Below are 23,677 nucleotides of genomic sequence, written 5' to 3'. Positions count from 1 at the left end.
GTTGATAAGATTCTGAAGGCATGCGTCAAAGGTGACAGAGCTGACCTATTTGCAACCTATTTTACCATTACTGACATATCAGTATTACTTAATCTTGTCTTTCCTGCATGTTTATATTGCAGATATTTCTGATAAATCTTTGTAAGTCTTGATCCAGATTTCCATGCAAGCAAGTATTTTGTTCTGTGTTGAGAAAATGCATTCATTGCACAGATTGGAAGAAAGCTTCGAGGAGAACTGTTTGAGTGTCAGCAGTAATACTAGGTGGTATATTATGCAACTTAGTCTTTTTGTTGAAAAAATCGTGTGCGTTTTGAGTTATGCTGAGGAAAAGGGACCTTTAAAACTCACCTTGTTAATACCACCTTCATTAACAATTAACATCTACAACTGCTTTAACTAAAGATCTGATAGAGAAATGTTGTTTTTATTCTTTCACATTTACTGATGTTGCTGCTGGTTTATTAGACTGTGAGGACTGCTGTTCACTGAGGTGTACCATGCAGGAGGTATCTTGAGTGACAGGTGAGATACCTCATCACGTAGCAGTACCAGATTTTATTCTACACGGTGTTCCTTTCCAGCCAAATGGGGAAAAACGATGAAAATGCAGTGTCTAAAGTAGTATTCTTCTGCTTTGGGATCAGCTTCTATGGTATTTGGTAAAGCTTTTTGGTGGCTCCTGCTTTCTTCTGTTCCCTTGTTGGATGTCAGGAGGCTTTCCCGGTTAGCACTGCTCAGGCTTTGCAGGCTTCTGCAACACCAGTACTCAGCTTGGCCAATATGAAAGAGTACGTTCTCAGCCTTTGGATTTCTTAAGTACATCGCATGAGTCTATACAATTAGTGCAGTATTATGGTTGTAAGGATCATTGCATCTTTTGAGGTATAATATCCTAGTATTTGCTAGTAACCTCAAATTTAATTTTTTTCCCTTTCCATTTTTTGTTAGTCTGTTCCCAACAGCTATCAATTGAAATTCTGTTCTTCCTGCTTGTGTTGCCTCCCAGAGTGTGCTTATCAGGTAGGATCGCTGTCATTCTAACCCGAGAGTGTACAGAGCCGGTCCCTTCCTCGGGGCGCCGGGTGGTAATTTAGCCAAACTGTGCCTGTCGTCTTCCTGCTTGTAGAGTTTCTCCTGGTTCCATGAGGAGTCTGTCAGCTCTTCCAGTACATCATTGGTGGCTCTTTCCTGTTTTGGAAGTGCTAACATCATTTTTGTGGATTAGGTGCCATCTCACATGCTTGACTGCTTCATCAATAAACTGGTATGCCTTTCTCTGAACCTTATCCTCTGTAAAATAACGTTTGCAGCAAACTTAGATGGAGGATTAATGCACATTGATTGTGTCAGGTTCCTGAGCCCATCCCTCGTACACAGTTTGATCTTAAAAATGGCTTTGGATGTGACCCAAACCTATGCAAGGAGTGCCGTCGTGGAAATCTTACTAGAAATAATACTAATTTGCTTCGCTTCACTTCACTTACAAAGTGCAATCGTACCTGCAGTTTCCCGGCAGTAACTTCGGTCAGCATGCATAATGTTCCACAAAGATATGTAACCTGCGTTTTAGTGCTCATAAATTGATTCTACGTTTGAGGCTTGGTCAAACTTCCCTAAGAAATTATGCTAATTAAATACCTCTACAGCTGAATTTTTTAGTTTTTTCTTTTTCTAGTTGCGTCATGGAAGTTGATATGTGGAACGCCACACTATGCTTTTCTTTGGTGTTTCAGAGAAAACAATATTTTGTATTAATGTAGATTGTTACACGAACCAAGTATGTCGCTGTATATCATGCTAATGAAGATGTATGGTAAGAATGACAAAAGGTTAGGAAAGATGTGAAGTAGATCGTTTTGGGGCTTGCTTTGAAGAAGGCATAACTAATAAGTGGCTACCTTAAGAGGAAAGGACAGTGAAGAAGAAAGAACAAGAAAAGAACAGGGAAAAGAGTCAAAAGAAATCTCTAAGCCAGAGTGATTTGTAATACTCGTCTAGTTTGACAGTTCTGCTAAAAATTTAAAAAAAAAAAAATAAATGGGAAAAACTGATTACCATACTTGCAGTCACCTAGATCATTCCCCTTTAAACTGTTACTGGAAAAGAGCTTTCTAGCTAGTTAATACTCAACTGTATGTTTCAAATGAGATCAGAAACTGAACCTAATTAAAGAACATTGCAGCCAACAGTATTCTGAAATTGAGAGATTATTTTTATATATTTGGCATAGGATTGTTGGTCTTTTTCCAGACTCGCTGTCTTTTGTTCGTAATAAAAGGTGTAGGCATTCATCCAGCTTGAAATACAGGGGTCCAAGTTTAATGACTACTGCAGTCAGCAAAATCCTTGTACTAGTGTTAACAGAAGCTCAGTGCTATGTAAGCTCTGACTTTCTGCTTTTTTGTAGTTTTGACATTTAATTCCCTCTGGGGGATGTTAATGCTTTCAGGTAGAACAGGGGATGCTGCAACAGGGTGGTGATATCGGGTAGCATTTAACGTGTGAGGGATGCGAAGCTGTGTTTAATGGATATCGTCTATTTTGAGTGTTTTATTTATGTACCTGAATAGCCCTGTGCAGGCACCTGTTTAGTGACTACGTGAGGAATAAAGACTGTGGATATTGCATGTTTCCCAGTTTGTGTTAAGTAATCTGACTTGTTACCTTGGATTTGGCATGGCAGTATTGCGGAAGGGAGCAACTTGTTTGGCCTTTCCCATACTGGGATTCCTTATGGTCTTCAGTCTGTTTGAGGGCCAGTTATGGATACGTCTGGGCACGTGACTTGTGCTACCATTTTATTATTGCTTTTTTTTTCCTACATGTGTAGATATTTCTGATTTGGATACTGCTGTAGTTTGGAAGCAGGAAGAGTAAGATGACTCTCAAATTTCCAGTTGTCTGTTTATTTTTCTGATCAGTTCTCAAAAACTTCTGCAAACAGTTGAACAGCTGTATTTTCAAGATTAAACTGCTTAGAACTTAGACTGAAATTAAAATTGCATGTGCTTCTTTTTGTCTTTTGACATAGTTTTTCCCAACAATTTCTTTTCTTTTTGTATTTGCGTGATTGATAGTTGTAAAATAAAAAACCACTGAAACCCGTACGAGCTAGCACTTAAAACAGGTATTGCAAGCATGAACTTGGAATTTAACAAAATTAGTTGTCTGATGTTTAAGTGCTTTATTTAATTTTATTTTTCCTCATGCACATGTTCTTTGGATTCAAGAAAACCTATCTCCGTAAAATATTATATTTCAAATTTTCAATATTTTTACAATGAATATGAGAAATTGTCTCCAGTATAAGAACCAAAGGAGAGAGTGCTTTAAATTCTCTTGCAATTGAGTCTTCTGATATGCTGCTTATTTGTGCTTCTTGCATGTTAAGTGTCAGACGCAGCAGTTTATTAGAAGACTTTGTCTTTGGAGAAAAGATGATGTTTTATGTGGAATATCCACCATCTCTGTATTCAGTGAAATACTTTTAACTACAGTTTTGTTAAGTGTCATTTCTCTGCAAAAATGAACCTGGTAAAAGCCCATATCTACTTTTTTTGGAGGACTGAGCTGTTTACTAAATTCTTTCATGTTGACAATTTTTCTTGTAATTGGAATAAATAAAAATACTACAGAATCTCTTCACTGCAAGGCAGCAAGAATTTTTACATAAGAAATCACTGTGTTGGTATAGATTTCACCCAAAATTATAATGGTCCCTTTTGCTGTTATATTACAGAATCACAGAATGGCCAGGTTTGGAAGGGACCTCTGGAGATCTAGTCCAACCCCCCTATAATATTTCTTATTATAGCTAGAGCTCTTTTTCTGTTCTCCTAAGTAATGCGTAGAAATTTTGTTCGGTAAGATGATGCAGGTTTGGTAACTGATGAATTGGAAAATAATACTTATAGTAGTTGGTATTAAAATTCATTCTAGGGAGGCAAATTTAACGAAATATTCATGTTAAAAAAAATAAAGGAAGAAAGTAAGCATTCAGGAAGATCTCTGGTAACATGGAAAATCTTATATAATAGAAATGCATTCAAATTCTAACTTTAGACAAGGTATTTAGAAGAACTTAGGAAGAAGCCAACCCAGAGAAGTCCAGAAAGATGAGCCGTAGCAGTTGGAGAATGAAAATGCCTCGAAACACTTAGGCGTTGGCCTTCAGTAGTCCGTAGTCAGCTTCTGTTTGCCTAAAAGAAGGAAACTGTGCCTCTCTTTGCACTTTCTGATAACTACAGTATCTTAGGGTAGTAAAGAGAAGAAAAGGATGACATTACGGACAGAGTTGATTTTTCTGACGTTAGGCGTCTTGAGTGTTTTTGTGAAAGAACTTAAGAAATATGTGGTTAAGTTGCTAAGAAACATACAGAGGTCCTTTGAACATAATAGCTAGGAACACTAGTTTGCATAATGGAGTTTACTTGCCAGAAGTATCTTAAGGCATCTAAGTCCTCGTTTTATTGTGTGTGGGTTTGGCTTTTAGGGTTTGGGTTTTGTTTTGTTGTTTGGTTTTGGTTTGGTTTTTTTTTTTTCAACATTAATAGAGATCAGAGAACTTGAAGAAAACACATATCTCAAATTTATTTTTATTAGCTTAACAAAACACTAAATGGCAGACAGGAGTTGATTCAGTTTCACTAATAAAAAAAAAAGTTGTGTTCCTTTTGAATATCAAACCCCGCATTTCTAAGTTAATTTTTACACCTCAGTTTCTTTTTTTAATCTAGCTCTAGAAAACTAGTTGCTACTCTGGCTGTTCTGAGGTTTGTCTTGGCTGTTAACTTCTTGTATACATGCATTCTCATTTCTTTGTAAAATCATGTATTTATTTTGGTTGTAGTTTGCATTTATTGCAAATGCAAGTGTTTTCTGGGTCCTTGTTATGCGTCTGTTTTCAGACTTCAATTAGGAAGCAAACAGTGATTCAAAACTACTGCTTTGGGTGGGATTGTGCGGTATAGCACATTGTTCGGTACTCCTTACCTCCAGAGCAGCTTCTGGAAGTGTTTGCCGTTTGTGGGGTATAAGTTATGTCCTCAAATTCGAACCGCTTTCTCCCTGTCAGATGAAGGTGTGTGGTGCAGTACTTCTCCTTCGGTCAATACTTGTGATTATTTCTCCAGCTGTCAGCTAGGTTATATTTTTCTCAAGCTGTATTAAGCAGAATTGTTCCAAATATTTGTGCTTTATCACCGTTTCGGTGCACGTTCAGCATTACATTTGGTTTGCAGCTCCTTGTGTCATTACAATAAAGAATACTTTTGGCTTTACGTAAATTCACTACTGGTGTACATTTTTGCAAGTCATTGAAGTGTATTCAGTTTATACTGCTTGTGAATTTAGTGTCTTCATTTTTGGTTTACTTCCAAAATATTTTGGCATTCTTTAAAGTCTTGGCTCTGGAGTTAAGACCACCTCGTTACTGTTTACATACTCTTTCTTTCTTTGGAGATATCTATTGCCAATACAAAGATCGACCAATGGTAGGAGTAGTATCATTCATCCAGAATAATAGGCTATCTTATATAAATCACAATATACAGCATTATTCCAGACGCAAGAGTGTTGAAAACATACTATTTTTTTTATTTTATTTACAATGGAGGCATCCCAGGTGTAAATCTGACCACAGGTAGCTATCTGCACATCTCTCCGTCTAACCTCTGAAGGGCTATCAATACTGAAGTTTAAAGGTGCTGTATTGCAATTGAAAGCGATGCAGTTACCGGTGGAAGTGGCTCCTGTCCCTGGGATGTGGCACAGCCCCTCCTGTTCACTGCGCAGTGGGCTGAGCTCCTGTCCTCCTCTGCGTGTACACTTCTGTCAGAAAGCTGATGTTATCCATTATAGATTGGCATTCACTTATTGGTGTCAAGCTGTTAATTCATATTAAAAAAAAAAGTTAGTATGTGTCTGCTGAAAGCAGGCTTTATATGAAATGGAGGAAAAGGAAAACCACCTTTGAGTTTCCCAGCCATGGACCGTTTCTGAGCCTAACGGAGAAACGCTTTTGGCTGGGAGCTCTGAACCCAAATGGAACTACTGCCGCAAACGACAGTGGTTTCGTAGAACTTGTATATGCATTTAGATGCAGGGTGTCTGACGTCTGATAAATCCTCATTGATTCTGTTAAAACCCTTCCTTTGGAAGACAACAGTTTCGGTTAAAGCTTGAGCGCACTTGTGGTCTGTGTTTGGTTTTGAAGTACCACCTTTCTTTTTAATATTTCCAGTACGGGAAAAGAAGAAAGTTCCGGAAGTGGAATTACAATGTCCTAATAGCTTTGCTGTCCAAACGGAATGATTTTCTTTCTTGGCTCTAGTGGGCTTAAGTGGCATAACCGTTCTTCTTTGTTATTAGGTCCTTGAAATGAAAAATGTTTGGAAAATCCATAGTGAATACCATGTTGCAAAGGTGTATATCGACAAGTGCATATTTAGTAAAACTTGTGTCTGTGACTGTCTTTGTGTGTGTGCCTTTCTCGGCCCAGGTTAGTTGCAGGCTGGTGCTGTCATATTACAAGATTAGGCTGTAATATGGGTGAGACAGGTTGCTCCACTGTAAAATCCAGAGTGTCGGAATGCCGGAAAGTGAAGCAAAAGTCATTTAAAAAACGGGATGTATTTTAAATAAAGTTCAGTTTTAGGTAAAAGGTCAGGCTATAGTTCCTTTTTTTATTTGTAGCAGTTCATCCGTATACAGTACTGTGCATACTGTATGTGTAAGGTAATCTCATTTTTTAATCTACTATAACTGTCCTTTTGATTCTTGAAAATCCTTTTGGGTATTTTGCATTCCGATATCGATCCCTGTCTGTCTGACTGCTTCAGCTAGGTAATCATTTTTCTTGTTTATCCCTAATCCTTTTAATATTTCCTTCCTGCCACTGTACAACAGTAGAGTATGCCTATTGTTTGGAACGTGTTTCAATGACGGCTGCAAGACTGTACAGGAAAAGTGGCTGTATTTTAGCCTAGATTTCACAAAACCAGTTTACAATGACACAAAAACGCAAAGCTGAACAACACGTGTCTTCAAAACATGTATGCTGGCCTTAGTGCATCACTTTGCTTAGTCATACAAAATGTTCATCTTCATGAACCATACTCTATTTGGAACTGCTCTGAAAAATGAAATATGAAGCTGGCTGTTTCAAAATGCTGCTTATTCTGTATTCTTCTTAGGGACCTAACGGAAAAAATACATTTTTCTCTCTCTGTCTGTGTGTATACATATGTATATCCATATGTGTACGTATTAAAAACTTGTTTTTAAAGGAGCAGCTGTAGAACAGTTTAAGTATCTCGGCAGAAGCGCTCAGACCTGAGTCTCTGACAGTTCTCTTCAGTCTTCTCCTTGGATGAAAACGTTCTGTCCTCGTTTCTATGGTGACTGAGTAAAGGCATCTCTGGTCACACAAAGTTTTGACAAAGTGATAAAAATCCCTCCCTGAAAAGGTCTCCAGAAAAGCACGGATCTGTTTCGTTTCACCTGAAGAATGAGGAGAAGACCCTCCCACCCCCATCAGGGCTTTTCTTCTCCATTTCTCCCACACTGGGTTATACCTTAAGATCCTTCCGCTGCGCTAACCAGTGCTTTCACCGTTCTGCTTTTCTCATTAACTGAACTTGGCATATACTTTCTCTGCGTGTCAAAGCAGAGCATGCAAACATAATGAAGGAAAAGAATTTGATACAGAGGTGAAAGCAAAGTTTTTAATTCTTCTTCAGGAACCATTTTTATTTCCATGCTATTTTTGGTACTAGCCAAGATGGGGAGGGTGGGGGTGTATGGTTTGGTTGGGTTTTGTTGCAACCGCTCTACTTTAACAAAGCAAACAGACCAACCCTGAGATCTGGACTTCCTATATTCAGTGACTGTCTTAATAAAAGCACCTCTAACTAGCAGCCAGTTTGAGTGAGTATTGTATAAACCTTTCAGGAGGGTAAAGAAGTTACCTTCTCTCAGAGAAAGCGTTGGTTGTAACAGAAAGACTTCCGTTCCTTGCCCTTTTACCTCCACTCCCCATAATAACTTTGTAAAGTCACGGGAAACGTAATTTTAGAAATACCTAGTAGCTTCTGATATGGAGGAACTTTGTGAAAACTCTACCTTTCCGGCTGTTGCTTTGTGACAGACTCTTTCTAATGTTAATGGCAAAGAAAAAAAAAAAAAAAAAAAAACCAAACAAATCCACATGTTGATTTCTTCTTTCTATTCTGTGCTTTGAAGGTTGCTCTCCTCCCCCTCATGCACTTTATAATAAATACACTGCGGTTGCAGTGAAAGGTCAGTTTGAATGTTGTTATGCCTTGACTTCTGAGATGCTACAGCTTTTCATGTGTGCTTCTGAGATGGAAATCAGGTGGAAATGAGAAATGTTTTTTGAGACATCCTGACTTTTTAAATGAATGATCCCTGGTTTAATATTAAAGCACACAGTACATCGTAACTGACTTAGTTGTAACTTAGGTGGTTCAGTTACTCTTGGTAATTGTAGGGTGTCCTCTGTCATGTGCTTAGCAACAGCAGGTTCTTTCTGCAGGATAATTGCAAAGTAAGAGCGGCTAAGCCTGAACCTTCAGACCTACAGAAAGTAAAATTTGTCTCGAAATGCAAATCTGGTATCAGTAGTAATTTATACCTAGAAATAGCACTGTCACTGGTAAACTGAATGATATTATATTAAATGGTCTGTAAGGCTGCCTTTTAGAGTGGCTATGAAGTTTTTTTCAAGACAGGAGTCTGGTTTTTGAATTAATCAAAATATCAGTTTTCCTGTTTGGATTGTGTTCACTTTATTAAGAATGTTATCTTTCCAGATAGATTTCTGAATTTCTTGAGAAGATTCACTGGCTCAGAATAGGTAGTTTGTAAAAGCTTGATTGATCCAGGCTCTTCCTTTATCTCTGTAGAGATTTCTTTGTTGGCTCAGGGTGGTGAGATGTCAGAGATAACCACAATACTTCCAGCTTCCATGGTGTTTGATGAAAGGCTATAAAGAAAATGTGTCCCACAGAGAAACCTCATCAGCAAACCAACTGATAGTTTCTGTTCTTTGTGTAGTCATTTGAAATGCTGTTTTTTTGAACATAAAGGCAATGTTTGCAGCCAACTAAGTTTTTCTTAGTGGGTTGTAGGTTATCTGTTGAGACTTAATTTATGAGAAGTTTGATGGACGCATCCTTGACAAGTAATTGTTCTCCTTGTTAATGGTTCCTTTTTCTTTTAAAGGAGAGACTGAAATGTGATTAAGCTGTATACGCCTTTTCCATTAGCTGTCTGATTCTGTGAAAATCATACAGCAAAAGCGTATACAAATCCTCACTTCATAAATTAATGGGTGAGTTGAATAAGCAATTTCTGGCCTCTTAAAATGGTCAACTTATTAAATGAGACCTATCGACTCCTTCAAGGGTACAGGTAGAATAATGTTTTATTAGAATATATTTTAATTAGTGGATAAGTGTCCTGAGTACAAACTCCCAATTACAAAACCAGACATCTGCTTTAAGGAATAGTTTTACTGTCTTTCTATGTGCAGTTAGGGTTATATGAAATTATTCTTGTGAGGGAATCTACACTATGGATTAGGAGAATGTGACACAGGTTTCTTCTTGCCATGTAATATGTGTGTTAAGATGCTTCTTTATTCAGGAATAAGTATCTTATATATTTGCTGTGCTAATTTAGTGCATAGTAAGTCACATATATAGTTCTCCCTTTCCTCAAATCTTTTTATTCTGAGCACATGTAGTAATTGCTTGTATTATTATCTGAATTTTGCAAGAAAGATAAAATGGAGTCCTGATACCTTGTTTGACTTTGAAGATGTTGGTTAGGAAGTTTCTGATTGGTGTAGCAACAGACAGTAGCTTAAAACAATATGTGGGAGATAGGTCAGGGCTTCATACTGTACGTGTGTATTTCACAGAGAAGCACTAGGTTATTATTGTGAATCTACCTCGGTCTGTTGAGAAGCTGCTTTGGAATAGTCCCTGCTTGGTGTATAAAAAGGGTAAAGTAGCAAAAATACCACTGATGAGGGATTTCACAGTTGTTTTCTGTGGAATGCAGCTTGCCATTGCCCTGCCTTTCTGTCTTTGGAGATAATCTGTTGTTGTATTTTTAATTACTCTGCTCTGACATGCTTTCTTATGTGTTCCTTTTGTAAGGGCTGGAAGCGTTTGTTAATAAAGGCAAAAAGAGCTGTTAAATGATTCCTCTTGTTTGATGAAATCTTGAATAGTTGTATGTAACGGAATTAAATCAGGAATCCTGCTAAAGCAGTGACATTTATGCCTGTATTAATGTTTTTAATTTATTTTGAGAACAAATTCAATTTTGATGCTTTCTTCAATCAAGTAATGAAAAGGTAAACAAGTTTAGTACCATGAATTCATAGTACTAGGCCTCTCCATATGAGGAGAGGCTGAAAGAGTTGGGGCTATTCAGCCTGGAGAAGAGAAGGCTCTGAGGAGATCTTATTGCGGCCTTCTGTAGGCCCCCTTTAGGTACTGGGAGAGCTGGGGAAGGACTTTTTACTAGGGCATGTAGTGATAGGACGAGGGGAAGTGGCTTTAAACTGGAAGAGGGCAGTTTTAGATTAAACATTAGGAAGAAATTTTTTACTTTGAGGGTGGTAAGGCACTGGAACAGGTTGCCCAGAGAGGTTTTTGAGGCCCCATCCCTGGAGGTGTTCAAGGCCAGGCTGGACGTGGCCTTGGGCAACCTGGTCTAGTGGGAGGTGTCCCTGCCTATGGCAGGGGGGGTTGGAACTCGATGATCTTCAAGGTCCTTTCCAACCTAAACCATTCTATGATTCTATGAATTGTAGAAATAGGTCTCATATGCAAAACTGTATACCTGTAGATAGAGAAGATGGGTATGCTTGCCTTTTGCTGAGATAACAAGAAGAAAAACCTTGGAACTTTTATTAAAAGTTGCTTAAAAGTAATGTCTTTTATTCAGGCTTGGTATCAGAATGAGAAGCTCTCATCAACTTTTACTGAACTGCAGTAAAACAGAACTGCCATCTTTTTACATCACAGTGAGGGCTGGGCTTGGGACACAGTTACGCTAGTGTGGTGTTAGCAGATTAAAGTTTTAACTAAAAATATAGTAATGCTACACTGGGAGCTGCTGGATTTTTGTATTTTAGATGAAGATTATTTTCAGAAGTATGAGGTAGGGACTCTACAAGAAAACAATTTAAATACTACTGATCACGTATCATTTCAGCCACTTGCTCCTTTCCACAAAAGGGAAAACCACATCTAAATCAAGAACCAAATCATGATGTAGTCTACAGAGGGGTGTTTTTACCTGCCCTTGACTCTGCTGTGGGCTCTCATTAGGGAAGCTGAAGGATAAGTGTCTGTTGGCTGATCCAGCTTGGGTTAATATATTTGACTTTCCTTTGCTCAGTTGCATTGGCGTACTGGGAAGAGAATGTTTTACCATGCACGTAGTTTGAGATTATAGTTTGGAAGCATAATATTTACACAAGTATTAGTAGGGAGGGGTTTTTGTTTGTTTATTTTTCAGGACAAAGGTGATAGTGACACTGGATTAAAACGAAAAAATTCAGTTTGATTTCTAAATATCTGCTGGTGTTATGTAACCTGGTGTTAAAACACAAACATGTCTTTGCAAGGTGGTGGTGTTTGGGTTTAAACCGTTTCCTCTGAAAGCAGTGCCACTTTTATTTAATAGTAGAGTTGTGTTGTGTTCCATTACAGTTAACTGCATTGACCACAATACTCTAATGTGGAAAAGACTATCAAATATAGTAACTATGAAACACTGAGTGAGAGTTTCATACAAAAATACTTGTCACGGTTCTCTATTTAAAATTTCTCTTCTACTGCTTGCGATGCTTCTTATATGTTGATAGTGACATATCCTTGTTTTCTTCATATTTTTGCTAGGTGGTCTTACCAACTCCAACAGTAGGCTTTGCATTCTTCACAATAAATATCTCTAGAGTCCTGAATAGTCTGGATGCCAACAGTTTGACATGCATTTCTGACAAAACTTTCTGAAAGTTGGTTTAAATTGGTTGAATACAATCAGTCCCTAAAGAAACATTTATCTTGATACAGATATATGTACATATGTAAATGCATTCAAGTAAAAATAGTAGGTAAATTTTTTAAAATACATACAATATGAAGTCTTTTCACAGGAGAGACTGCATGAGGATGGGATTATCTGTTAGTCATGGAAATCAGAAAATTACTGGATGCATAATGCTAGGGCAGATCAAGTAAAAAGTGTGAATTTAAGGGTCTGTCATGAGCATGAACTTCAAGGGCTGCTACTGCACTACTCTTCTATCACTTCTTTGCGCAACTGAACAACACGCAGTGGAAAATGAAAAGATTTCTAAAAGCTAAAATGTCAAGCCTTTTATTATATCCATAAACTAAAGAATATCAATAAAATACTGAAAGTATTATGTTATCTATTATTTATACAACTTTCTGCAGTGAACCTCTGTAAGCAGGAATGTTCAGTCTGTTTAATGTGTTTAATAAAGCAGAGGAGAACCTAAATATAAGAGTAGGTTTAAAAAAAAAATTGGTCTCACAAATGTTACTTAAAATTCTGGGCAAAGTACATATCTAGTCTAGGCTGTTTTAAAGATAGATGGAAATAGTGGGGGTTTTAACTGTAAGAAAAGAGTTATGATGCTATCCAGTATCACACTAACATTAGTAATCTCTGTTGCTTATAAGAAAAAAAATATAAAGGACTTGTACATGAAGGAAATATACGTAATTGTGTTTTGATTCTGTTTTGCTATATTTGCCAATTAAAATTGAGGCAAATGTTTATACTCATTATTACCCTTGCAGTTACTAATGCTAAGACCTAGGTTAATACTTTTCTAAGCAGTTTTATGTGTAGGCATTATATACCTCTAAGTTTAAATGAATCTAAAGCACAGTTAGCAAATCAACCACGTAGACAAGCAATACTGCTTTGATTTTTCACTATGACCTAGAATTCCAAAGAATATACTGAAATGAAGTGTAAAAATGATCCTCTGGAAAAAAACAATATTGCTGTTATTGACATTCAGTGTACGTTTGGAAGCAGAATTGCACATTCGCTGTGTTGCTTTTAGTTTATAACACAATACCCAGTAACTTTAAGTCCCAAACCAGTGAGTTACTAAAATCTTGGAGGAGAGATTCTGACTTTTTATCAGAGGTGCTCATATTTGATATGTCTTAGTCAATCATTGAAATTATCACTAGAGATTAGTTTTTAAAATGGCAGTAGCTTAAACATCAAATTAATAAAGTTGTTTTTACTTGTTTCTACTGTTCTGTATCTAGTGACAACAAGCAATGTAGTCAATTAATTTTGTTGGAGTAATAGTGACCACCTAGTTTACAAACTTGCAAATTCTAGTTGCGGTAGAGCCATCTGGTTTACAGCCTTGCAAATGACCAAGGAATGGTACAAACAGTTTACAAATTCAGGTCTTGGTTTTCTATTGTTGTGGTTTTTTTTCTGGTCAGGCTCCCTGTGTTGCCTCCAAACACTTAAGTCACCATGTCCTATTGACCTACTGCTCTTCTGAGTGTCTTGAATCCACTCATTTTTTAACAGTGGTCAGGTATATTGGGGAAGGTGAGACCCTCTTGGATACAAGCAAGTTTCTCACTGTTTGCATTACAGAGTGAATTGGGCATGGGAGAGGTCTGATTTTTCACAGTGTGGCTTAGTCATTTGGAGGGCATGACACAACCTCTTTGCCATAATTAAGATTCAGGTTTTTTGAGAATGGGGAATCTTGAGTTCTTTTCCAAGTTTTGGAAGGGTGTTACCTAGTTGTCCAAGAACCTTCTTCTACGTCTTTGTTCTCTTTTTGTCTTTATCTCAGTGTTTGTCCAGCTTGTCACTGTTCCCACCAACTTGTTGACCTTGGTCCTCAATATTCCCTTTCTTAATTGCTGTGTGCCTGCAGCCAGTGCCTCAAACCTCTAGGGCCTGTAGCCAGTGCTAGTCAAACCTCTTCTCTTTTACTATTCAAGCCACTGAAGTACACGGGCACACCACTTTAATGTGAGCATTGGGAGTGTGTACAGGAAAAACCCTCTTTTGCTCATGCATGGACTCTCCAAGTATGTTAGTCGTTGAACTTTCAACCAGCTTTTTGAATATGTGAAATCTCAGATCAGGTCAGCCGAGTTTAATAAATCAATCGATTAAAATCAGTTGCTCATAATGGAAAGTCTTAGGAAACTGAAGATGTAGGTGTGCACAGCAGGGCTGTGCATGATGTGACAAGTTGTTTCTTAACATCATGGCCAAATGTGTAGCTTCACAGCTGTTTTTTGAGGCTGTGTGACTTCAGCAGTCATGCTCGTTGCACAAATTAGAATTTTGGAAAATATTTCATAACACACCTGCCATCTTGCAGATGCCAAGACTTTTTTAAGCATGTTCCATAATTTTTGCTAATCAGTTCAGCAGCAGCAGTTTCCTTTTCTTTTTATTCTTTTGGGGGGAGGGCGAAGAAAGGGAGCTTTATCTGAGCTCACCTTTACAGCTTCAGTATGGTGTTTTACTGACATTTATGGCATGCTGATTTTTCTCTCCTTTTCAGAAGAGAAACCGGATTGCTCCAAGGCCCGCTGTGAGGTCCAGTTTTCTCCTCGCTGTCCAGAAGATTCCATCTTAATTGAAGGCTATGCTCCTCCTGGTGAATGCTGTCCGCTCCCGAGCCGTTGCGTGTGTAATCCTGCAGGCTGCTTGAGGAAGGTTTGCCAGCCTGGCTATTTGAATATATTGGTCTCTAAGGCATCAGGAAAGCCCGGGGAATGCTGTGATCTCTATGAATGTAAACCAGGTAAAAGTGGACACGATTTTTTTTTTTTAATTTTTTCAGTTTTTTCTAACTGTCTGACAAGCACAATAACCTATATAATTGCATCTAATAAAGCCTACATAGCCTCTAAATTAATCTTGATTCTTCTTCAAAACAAAAATGATTATGTGGGCAATACCCATTAAAAAAAAGATAAGAAATATTATGCTATGTTTCACTTCCTTTTTTCTTTAGACATTAAATTAAACTGAGCAACGAGAGAAAAGTAGCCTAGTGAGAATGTTGCATTTCTGCGGATGCTACTAGTTGAAGTGACATACTTTATATACTGATTCAGTTACATGAAGCATTATCATAGTAGGAATATATTGTGCACGGACAGGGAATTGAAGTTTCTGTCTTAAGATTTCTCTAGATTACAAAGTGATGACCCCTTAAAAACTGGAGAGCAGAAGGATTGTGGAGGAGCATAGTGAAAGACTTCACAACTTTTTCAGTATTTACCCATTTTCCATTTCATGAGAACACCAATCACCCTTTCTTGTGATTTATTATTTTCGGTGAAGTGGAAGATTTAATTCTCTCTTTGATCCAGACTTTGGTAAAGATGAATAATAAAAACAGAGGGATGAAAGCAGGCATATAAAATTGTATAATCCAAAATCTTATATGCAAACAGGTTCGAGTGTGCTTAAGCTGTGCCTTTCCTGTGCTTGTTTAACATTTTCTTAAATCCTCCACAGAAGAAGATTGTACAGTCTTTGTATCTTCTAGTGCTCCTCTTTGTGTTTTTGCCTAAAATCCAATGCAAATCTGCCTGTGTGGAAATGTAAGCAAACGTCTTAATTCTCTGTCCTGAGTAGTTGGTGAACAAGTCTTTATAATAACTTTTGCTGTGGAACATGTCAATCTTAGTCTTCTTTCATCTAGAACTAGCTGCAATTTCTTATGGTATAGTTTCCTTGGGCTCCTTCCTTGTTATGTTGCCCCTCTATAAGCCTTCTTAAGTTTATCCATGTCTTTAAAATGTGGTGTCCAAAAGCAGACTACTATTTTGGGTGAGTCTTCATCAGCACTAAATACTGGTGAATAATTACTTTGTCTTTCATGCAAAATTCTAAATAAGAGCTGACTCTTGCAAGAGTTGTATTTAGTTTGTGAAATGCTGTGATCCCAAGATCTTCCTGTAGCATGACTGCTACTGAACCACTATATTTGTACGTTTTAATTCTTCCTGTACGTACTTCAAGTATGCCATTACTGAACTTTATCCTGCTGACTTTGGATTATTTCTTTATTTCTCAAAAGGAATGTTAGCTCTGATCATGTCCTCCTGATGTTATTTGCATTCCCATCTTGTAGTTTGCAAATAACTCAGTCCAAACTTACCTTTGTAGGTTACTACTTGAAGGTTGTTTTCAGCTTGTTAGGATTACAGAATCTCCAAACTGAATATGTGATTATTTATTGCATTAGGGCATTTATGTGACTACGTGTATGCTGTTTTCTGATGTGGTTTGTATTTTTTGTTGTAAGGAGTTAAGAGGTGAAGGTACATGGGACTGGAAAAATGAAGATGAACATTAGGACGGTAGAAGAGCAGAGGCTTTGAAGAGATTGGGGAAGGAGACTAATGGGATTGAAGGGAAGTGTAGACCTTTGCAATGGGGATTAGAAACTGAGAGTCAGAGAGTTCTCCCCTGCCTTGGGAGATGATGAAAGTGTGTTTCTTAAGTAGTGGCCGAGAGGCTGAGGAGGGTAGGTGGGTACTCTTGTGCATCCCTGCAGTAATAGGTGATGAAAGATGGAATGGCTAAACCACAAACTACAGAGTAAGTGGGGCCCCTACTTGTTGCAGTGCCTTGGCTTTAGGGGAGAAAAAAAAAAAAAGGGAGTGCTATTAATGTGGAATTATTAGTCACTACTAGCCTGAGTTTTGTCAAGTTAGACTTCAGTGGCTGTCCACGTTGACTATTACAGCTGTGGTCTACATGTTTCTTTCGTTTGCCATTTGACATAGTGGGAAGATCACAAAGGAAAAACAAGCCACCACAAGACTGGAAGACAGAGAAAGGAGTAGTTGAGTGTTGACAAATTTTAGTAGACTACAAATTATTTACCACAGAAGGCTTTTTTTTAATGGAAAATCGTTGCAAATCTGAACTGTTTTCAGAGAACCTTGTTTTCAAAGAGAGTAAACCGTACTTTTATAGACAACATAATTTGTACTTCATATATGAAGAAAATTATAGACTAAACAAATACTGATTTTTATTTATTTTTTTTTTTTAACATTTCCTTTGTTGTAAAAAGTTTAGGGATTTTATTTTTAAATTTGCAAGTCAGCATGAACCTTGCTGGTGTTTTCCATCTAAACTGTTCAGTCATGTTCACCACTGTCTGTGGTTTTAAATAAATTCCTTTGTTTAAGAACAGGCAATGGAATATTTTGTTTCATTAGGATTGTATATTCACAGGCTTATAGAATTATAGAATAACTTCGGTTGGAAGACTAGATGACTCTGCAGGTAATCTAGTCCATCCTGCCTCTCCTGCAGTGTTTAATGCCATTTGTTCTCTATGTGTATATACATGTACTACTGTATATGTAGTAGCATATAACTGGTTTTGTGTATGTATGAACACTATTTGAATTATCTGTGTGGGTTTGCTGAAATAGTGGTCATAAGGAGCATTATCTGACTTGACTTTACATGGCAGGAATATTTATTTAGCCCATGGTAAGCCTGGTGAGAAACCTTGTGTCTTCAGAGTTTGACTTGGTATCCTGAAACACTGTGGGAAAGAAGAGTTGGAAAGGAACTGAACTAGCAGTGCTCTGTGTCACACTTCATCTGTTTTTAGTGCCATGTTTCTAAAAACCATGGGACAATGGACAGTATAAGGCCTGGTAGATAACTGTCCATGCAGAGTTTCTTATGGGGCTGCTGTCACTAGTTTTACTAAGTAGTGTCAGTAACTCTATGGATGTGTCGAACAGAGAAAAACGTTTTCCATACTTTGTCACAGACCTAAAAACTTCAGTTCTGTGAGTGCTGTTACCAGAATGTTCATCCTGCACCTCCACATCTGCTTAAGCAGCCTCCGTGGGGGTTTTGCACCAGCAAGGGCTTTCTGCCCCCCTTTTCCCTTTCAAATTGTGGGAAGCCGGGAGGACTGCTTCCTATGACAGCAGTGCTGCTTTATGCCAGTAAGTGTTTGCACAATTAAACCATAAATTGTGTTTATTTCTGTTCCTTAAATAAGATGTCACCGCTCTCCAGTTTACAGTGGCATTTGAGTTTGGAGCCTTCTGCTGAGAACTGCATATGTTCAAATACTGTGATTGGCAACTGAATTACTGAAAGGAAAATAGGAAGTGTTTCCGTAACATTAAATGCTAGAATAAAAATAAAATCTTTCATCTTGAGATCCACTTCCTCTTCTACCCCTTCTACTTTAGGAATACAATGATTAAAGTGATTGGCATCCAGTTAAAATGAACAGTGAAGAAACTTAGTAGCTTAGTCATACCTGTCTATTAACTTCCAGATTCATTTGTCTTAAATGTTCTTACCCGTTGCTCCACCAAGCATCTCACCACAGTTGTGGTACCTACTGAGAACAAGTATGTCATATCCCTTTTGTTTTGCTGCAGTTGCTAAGCTCGCAGGTGAGATAACAGTAGTCTGGTGCCATAAGCAACCAACTTTGTTCCTTTGTTTTTTTCTTAAAGATAGTTTAAATGACCAGTCTCAAATGGAGCTGCCTAATGTGATAACAGTAAAAATAAAAATAACCTGAAACAAGATTTTTGGGGTATATGTGCCTCTTTTGCTAAGAAGCCAAAACAGTATGAACAATGATGCTTTTAAAATCATCTTTTTTTATTTAAAGATGGAGTTAAAATCTAATCTAAAAGGGATTTTGTTGAAGTTGTGATAGGGACTCTAGCTACCACTTTTGAATAAAGGTAAATAGTTTACTTTGGTATTTATCCAACAGATGTTTGTTGTACCACTATTGATAACTTTTTTTTGGTATATGGTGAGATGAGGAGTGTCATCTCTTAGTTTCTTACATCCTAGGGAAAGCCTTCATAAATGGTCATGCTAGACAGAACCTCTGTTGAAAAGACTGTTCATTTGTCATTCTTTTAGCAGTCTTTCTGGCGGAGTTTTCATTCGCTCGCCTTCTCCAGCAACCCTGCATGGCCTGAAAATTACTCTTAATGAAATGGAGTTGTTTGGTTTTTTTCTTCTGGTACCAAATCTTGGTTTAAACACAATCACAAAGAGAACGTTATTGTTTAGCTTATTTGTGCTGGACCCCCAGAAAGCTCTGATTTCTGGAAGAGGAAGAAGTCTTTCCTGTGCTGAGCCACTTCATTGCATCAGAGATGCAGGTACTGCATCCAGGACCTTTAGATGCCTAGGGAGCTGTTTAGATCTTGTCCCTGAACTGTACGTTCCATTCCTTGGACAGTCAGCATAATACATAAAGGTGAAACTTAGAATATGCTAACACAAGGATATTACTAAAACTTATTTTCACCTGGGTACTGACAGTTTCATGATCAGAGACCTTTGGGTTTGTAGTCTACAAAGGAGTTTGCACATTACTGCAGCTATGTCATAGAATCATAGAATGGTTTAGGTTAGGAGGGACCTTGAAGATCATCGAGTTCCAACCCCCCTGCCATGGGCAGGGACACCTCCCCACTAGACCAGGTTGCTCAAAGCCCCATCCAGCCTGGCCTTGAACACTTGTCAGGGTCTGCAGTCATGGTAGGGTTTCTGCTACATTCTCATAGAAAAATTAGTAACTCTCAGATGCTATTGTATACAAATTCAGTGCATGAGAAAACTCCTGAAGACTTGTAAGCGAAGGTTGGTCAGGTGCATCTTCACTGATAGGAAATTGCAACATGTTTGTGAGTTCTTGAAGATACATATTTGTCAGACTATATATTTGAAGCTTCTAGGATAGACAAAAATAATTTTCTTTAGACAGGGTTTTAAAATATTTTAGCTTATAATAAAATATATAACAGATTATAAAAAACTGTTTATGAAAAGTGCACTCTGTAATTATTGGAATCAAAGTCAGATGTGAAAATAAGACTAGTAGTTTAGTGGCAAATGTTTGCAGTCTTATTTTTTAGGGCAGTAGTACAGTTAATCTGGGGGACATCTTTCGAAGTAATGAAGAAGTCAATTGTAGACTGTTCTGTAACCTTACAATATTTTCAGCTTGTCTGAAAGTTTGGCTGAATAATTTTTTATAGTTTGAGAAACTAATTTTAATCTGAAGAAAAGTAGGGTCTTTTTTTTCCTTCTTCAAATATCTTTCATCTCTTATCTCTCTTCATCTCTCTCCTGTGAGGAAAGGCTGAGAGACCTGGGACTCTTCAGCCTGGAGAAGAGAAGGCTCAGGGGAAACCTCATCGATGCATATAAATACTTGAAGGGAAGGCGTAAAGGTGGAGCCAGGCTCTTTTCGGTGGTGCACAATGGCAGGACCAGAGGCAATGGGCAGAGACTAAACCAATGGAACATCAGGAAACACTTTATCAGTGTGAGGGTGACTGGGCACTGGCACAGGTTGCCCAGAGAGGTGGTGGAACCTCCATCCTTGGAGGTATTCAAAAGCTATCTAGGCACGGTCCCAGGCAACCAGATCTATGTGGCCTGGCTTGGGAAGGGGCTTGGACCAGATCACCTCCAGAGGTCCTGTCCAACCTCAGCTGTTATATGATTAATCTAATAATGTAATAATAAAGATCTCCCAGTTTGGAGAGAAGGCTGAGGTGCGGTATGAACGTGGATTATGAAATTCTGTGGGTGGCAGATAAGCCCAGTGCATACCCTTTGTTCAACAAATCCTACTAATCCTTACAAGAATTGGAGGGGGCTCTGGTACTATTACTAAGAGATCAGTATAAAATAAATAAAAATGGGTAAGTCAAATCAAACAGGGGAACCACTGAGTTGACAACAGCCACTTAATGATGAATTTTAATTTATCACTTTTATCATCATTTTAATGATGAATTTTAATGAGAATTTTCTATTTGAATGCTCTTGATTTGGGATTTGTAATTTTTCTTACATTTGTACTTTTTTAATAAAGACTGTTTGGGCTGCTTTTCAGTGTTAGTGAGCACGCTATAGCCACTGGAAAGAATTTAAACTATTAGGAAGAAAGAGCACCTTAACTGAGACTTGATGGCACGATCGGGGAGTTTCCTTGACATCTTTCATTGCCATTACTGGTATATGGAAAGATGGACACAGAAATAGCTGTGCAGTAGCAGCTTGTTGGTAGAACTCGTTGGCTGTTTTTTCCCCGACTGCCTACCTGGGGAGAAGGCAGAGAGAGCCTTGAATCCAGGGAAGTGAAAAAGTTTAGTACTAGTTTAAATTCAGGAAACTGGACACTGGTAGTTACTTGGCGCAACAGAGTCATGCAAATTGTATTGGTTGCACTGGGCCATACTGGCGAGCGCATGATTCTCAGTGCCTGTTGTGGTAATGGAGGAACTAGGTGTATGTTTCTCACAGAAGAGCGGTTTCAAACATGTTATTTGTTAACAAAATGGAACAAAAAGCCCTAGAGTTTTGCAAGGTAGAATATTATAAAATTAAGTATTCCTCTCTCAAAGGCAAATAGGTATCTTTGTGTGTTTACGAAGAGATATAAAAGTTAATTTGATAATTCTCACGCTTAGTAACTGGAACCTTTCCAGTTAAATTTAGTACCTTTCTGCATTGCTCCACAAAATAGACTTCAATGAAATTTGTGCGTTTCTCAGTAACAACTTCTTGAACTTGTCAGTTTGCTCTCATTTAGCGGATGGCTCCGTTTCCCAAATAACTAGAAAAAGGCAGATACTGAATATGGCTTCCACAGAGGGTACTCGCATACTCATGTACTTTGAAAGTTACTGGTCTTGAGGACAAACGTACTGGTCCTAACCTTGATGAGCTTCAGACTGGTTTCATTGAACTTGTGCTTTCATTTAAATGCTTACGGGATATGCTAAGCAGATGTAATTCTGCGATGTCTCATTATGACCGATTGAATTATTGTTGCTGTGTACCTCTGAGGATGAAGCCTGAAAAATGTAGGACTAGACGACAGAAAACGGGACTTTGAAAGGTATCAGCTCCTGCCAGAAGTGTGGTGTAGCATTGCCAAGCCGCTTTAGCCTTGCAGCAAGCGGTCGTAATAACGTCAACACTGAAGTGAAGTTGAATCGGTAATCAGGGATATTGTATTGTATAACTTTCGGTCTGATAACACTCTCTTCGTCCTGCCTACTCGGTCAGCAGGTAGCTTGTTTCTTTGAAGAGGGAACCACGTTTTAATCTGTACTTGCTTGATATAATTATGGGAAGGAATAGCAAACAGATAATGCCGGAGCTGGTATTGTTTCTTAACGTGGGAGATTTAGGACCAAATAAGATAAAGATGTCTTTCAGCTTTCTTGAGTATGACTCATAGGATTAAATGTATATTCAGCCTTACTTTTTTTGCATTTCTAAGCATTTGCTGCTTTCTAAAAAGCTGTAGATCAGTCTTACTAGTTATGCAGAATTCTTCATCTCGTTAATGCAGATAGATTTGGTAATTTGTTGGGGTTTTTTTTTCCACTATATATAAATACCAAAACAGCACAACCTAATGGAACAATCCTTAAATATGTAGTTTACATGTGCAGGCGTAAATCCACAGTGTATCTAATATTTTTTTTATTTCCTCACCCAGGTATCTTACTCTTTTAATAGAAAAAAAATTAGACAATGAATTGTTAACTGTTTTAAACAATGAATTGTTAACTGTTTTAAAAGCTGGTGGGAAAAATATATTCTCAGTAACCTAGTATATTTCGAGTAACTAATATTATTCACAGGTTTAGTGATTGTTGAAGTTTGCCTGCCTACTTTCATAAATTTTTTTATTAACTAATATTAGTTCAGTTGCTTTCTGAGTCAGTAATTTTAAAAAGTGAATCTTAAAGAGAATGGAAGTCTTTTTGTAATGTTACCTACTGAGCATGTATTCATTAGAAGATTTTTCTGACTTAAATTAAAAAGCTGCTGCAGAACTGGTTGCTTATGATGCAATAATTTGCAAAAAGCTCCTAAAGCATGTGTAAAAGGAATTGTCTTCTCCCTTTCCTTCATAGTGTTCAGCGTGGATTGCAGCACAGTCGAATGTCCTCCTGTTCAACAAGTTGTTTGCCCACTGGATAGCTATGAAACGCAAGTCAGGCTGACGGCTGATGGCTGCTGTACGCTGCCCACAAGGTTGGTGTCTTCGTGGCTGAGTGTTTTTACCTTGTTCTCTACAATTTGAGTGCTACAAACACAGAATAATATAAATGCATACTTCTGTGGCAATAAATGTTAATACAGAAGAAAAGATATATGAAGTAAGTTAAAGGTTTATCAGGCTGATAGAAATACAAAATCTATCTTTTTGAAGCAAAGTAAAAATCTTCTCAGTACAGATGCATGAAGATGATTTCTGCTAAAATTGAGGGGTTTGTGCCTCTAGATTGTTTTTCAAAGTATTCAATTAATTTTACAAAAGTAAATTCTTTCACAAAACTTTTGAAGTTCTTTTGATGGTAAGGAATTAAATCATGGAGATGGCAGAAGATATGTCAGAGAAAATCTTATTTAGTTAAAGTAAAAAAGGTATTTTTTTGTACGTGGAAGACACCACTGTAAGAAGCTGAAAGACAGTGGCTATCTGGAACTGTAGTTCCAAGTATTCGCTTCCATTTTACTTCTGTTGTTCTTCAAGTAGGTA

The 23,677-nt window shown here is 37.8% G+C and overlaps 1 protein-coding gene across 1 annotated transcript in view; it reads left to right on the top strand.

Annotated features, from left to right (window-relative positions):
* Window positions 1-23,677, top strand: part of CRIM1 (cysteine rich transmembrane BMP regulator 1) — a 200,696-nt gene that overhangs the window by 76,189 nt on the left and 100,830 nt on the right. Inside the window, exons 3-4 of the mRNA XM_082480172.1 lie at window positions 14,636-14,878; window positions 23,049-23,169. Coding sequence (XP_082336298.1) covers window positions 14,636-14,878; window positions 23,049-23,169 — 364 coding nt within the window. The remainder of the gene's footprint in view (window positions 1-14,635; window positions 14,879-23,048; window positions 23,170-23,677) is intronic.

This window comes from Vanellus vanellus (assembly GCF_965231255.1).
Source record: "Vanellus vanellus genome assembly, chromosome: 3".
Lineage (NCBI taxonomy): Eukaryota > Metazoa > Chordata > Aves > Charadriiformes > Charadriidae > Vanellus > Vanellus vanellus.
This window is presented reverse-complemented; position numbering and strand designations above follow the sequence as displayed.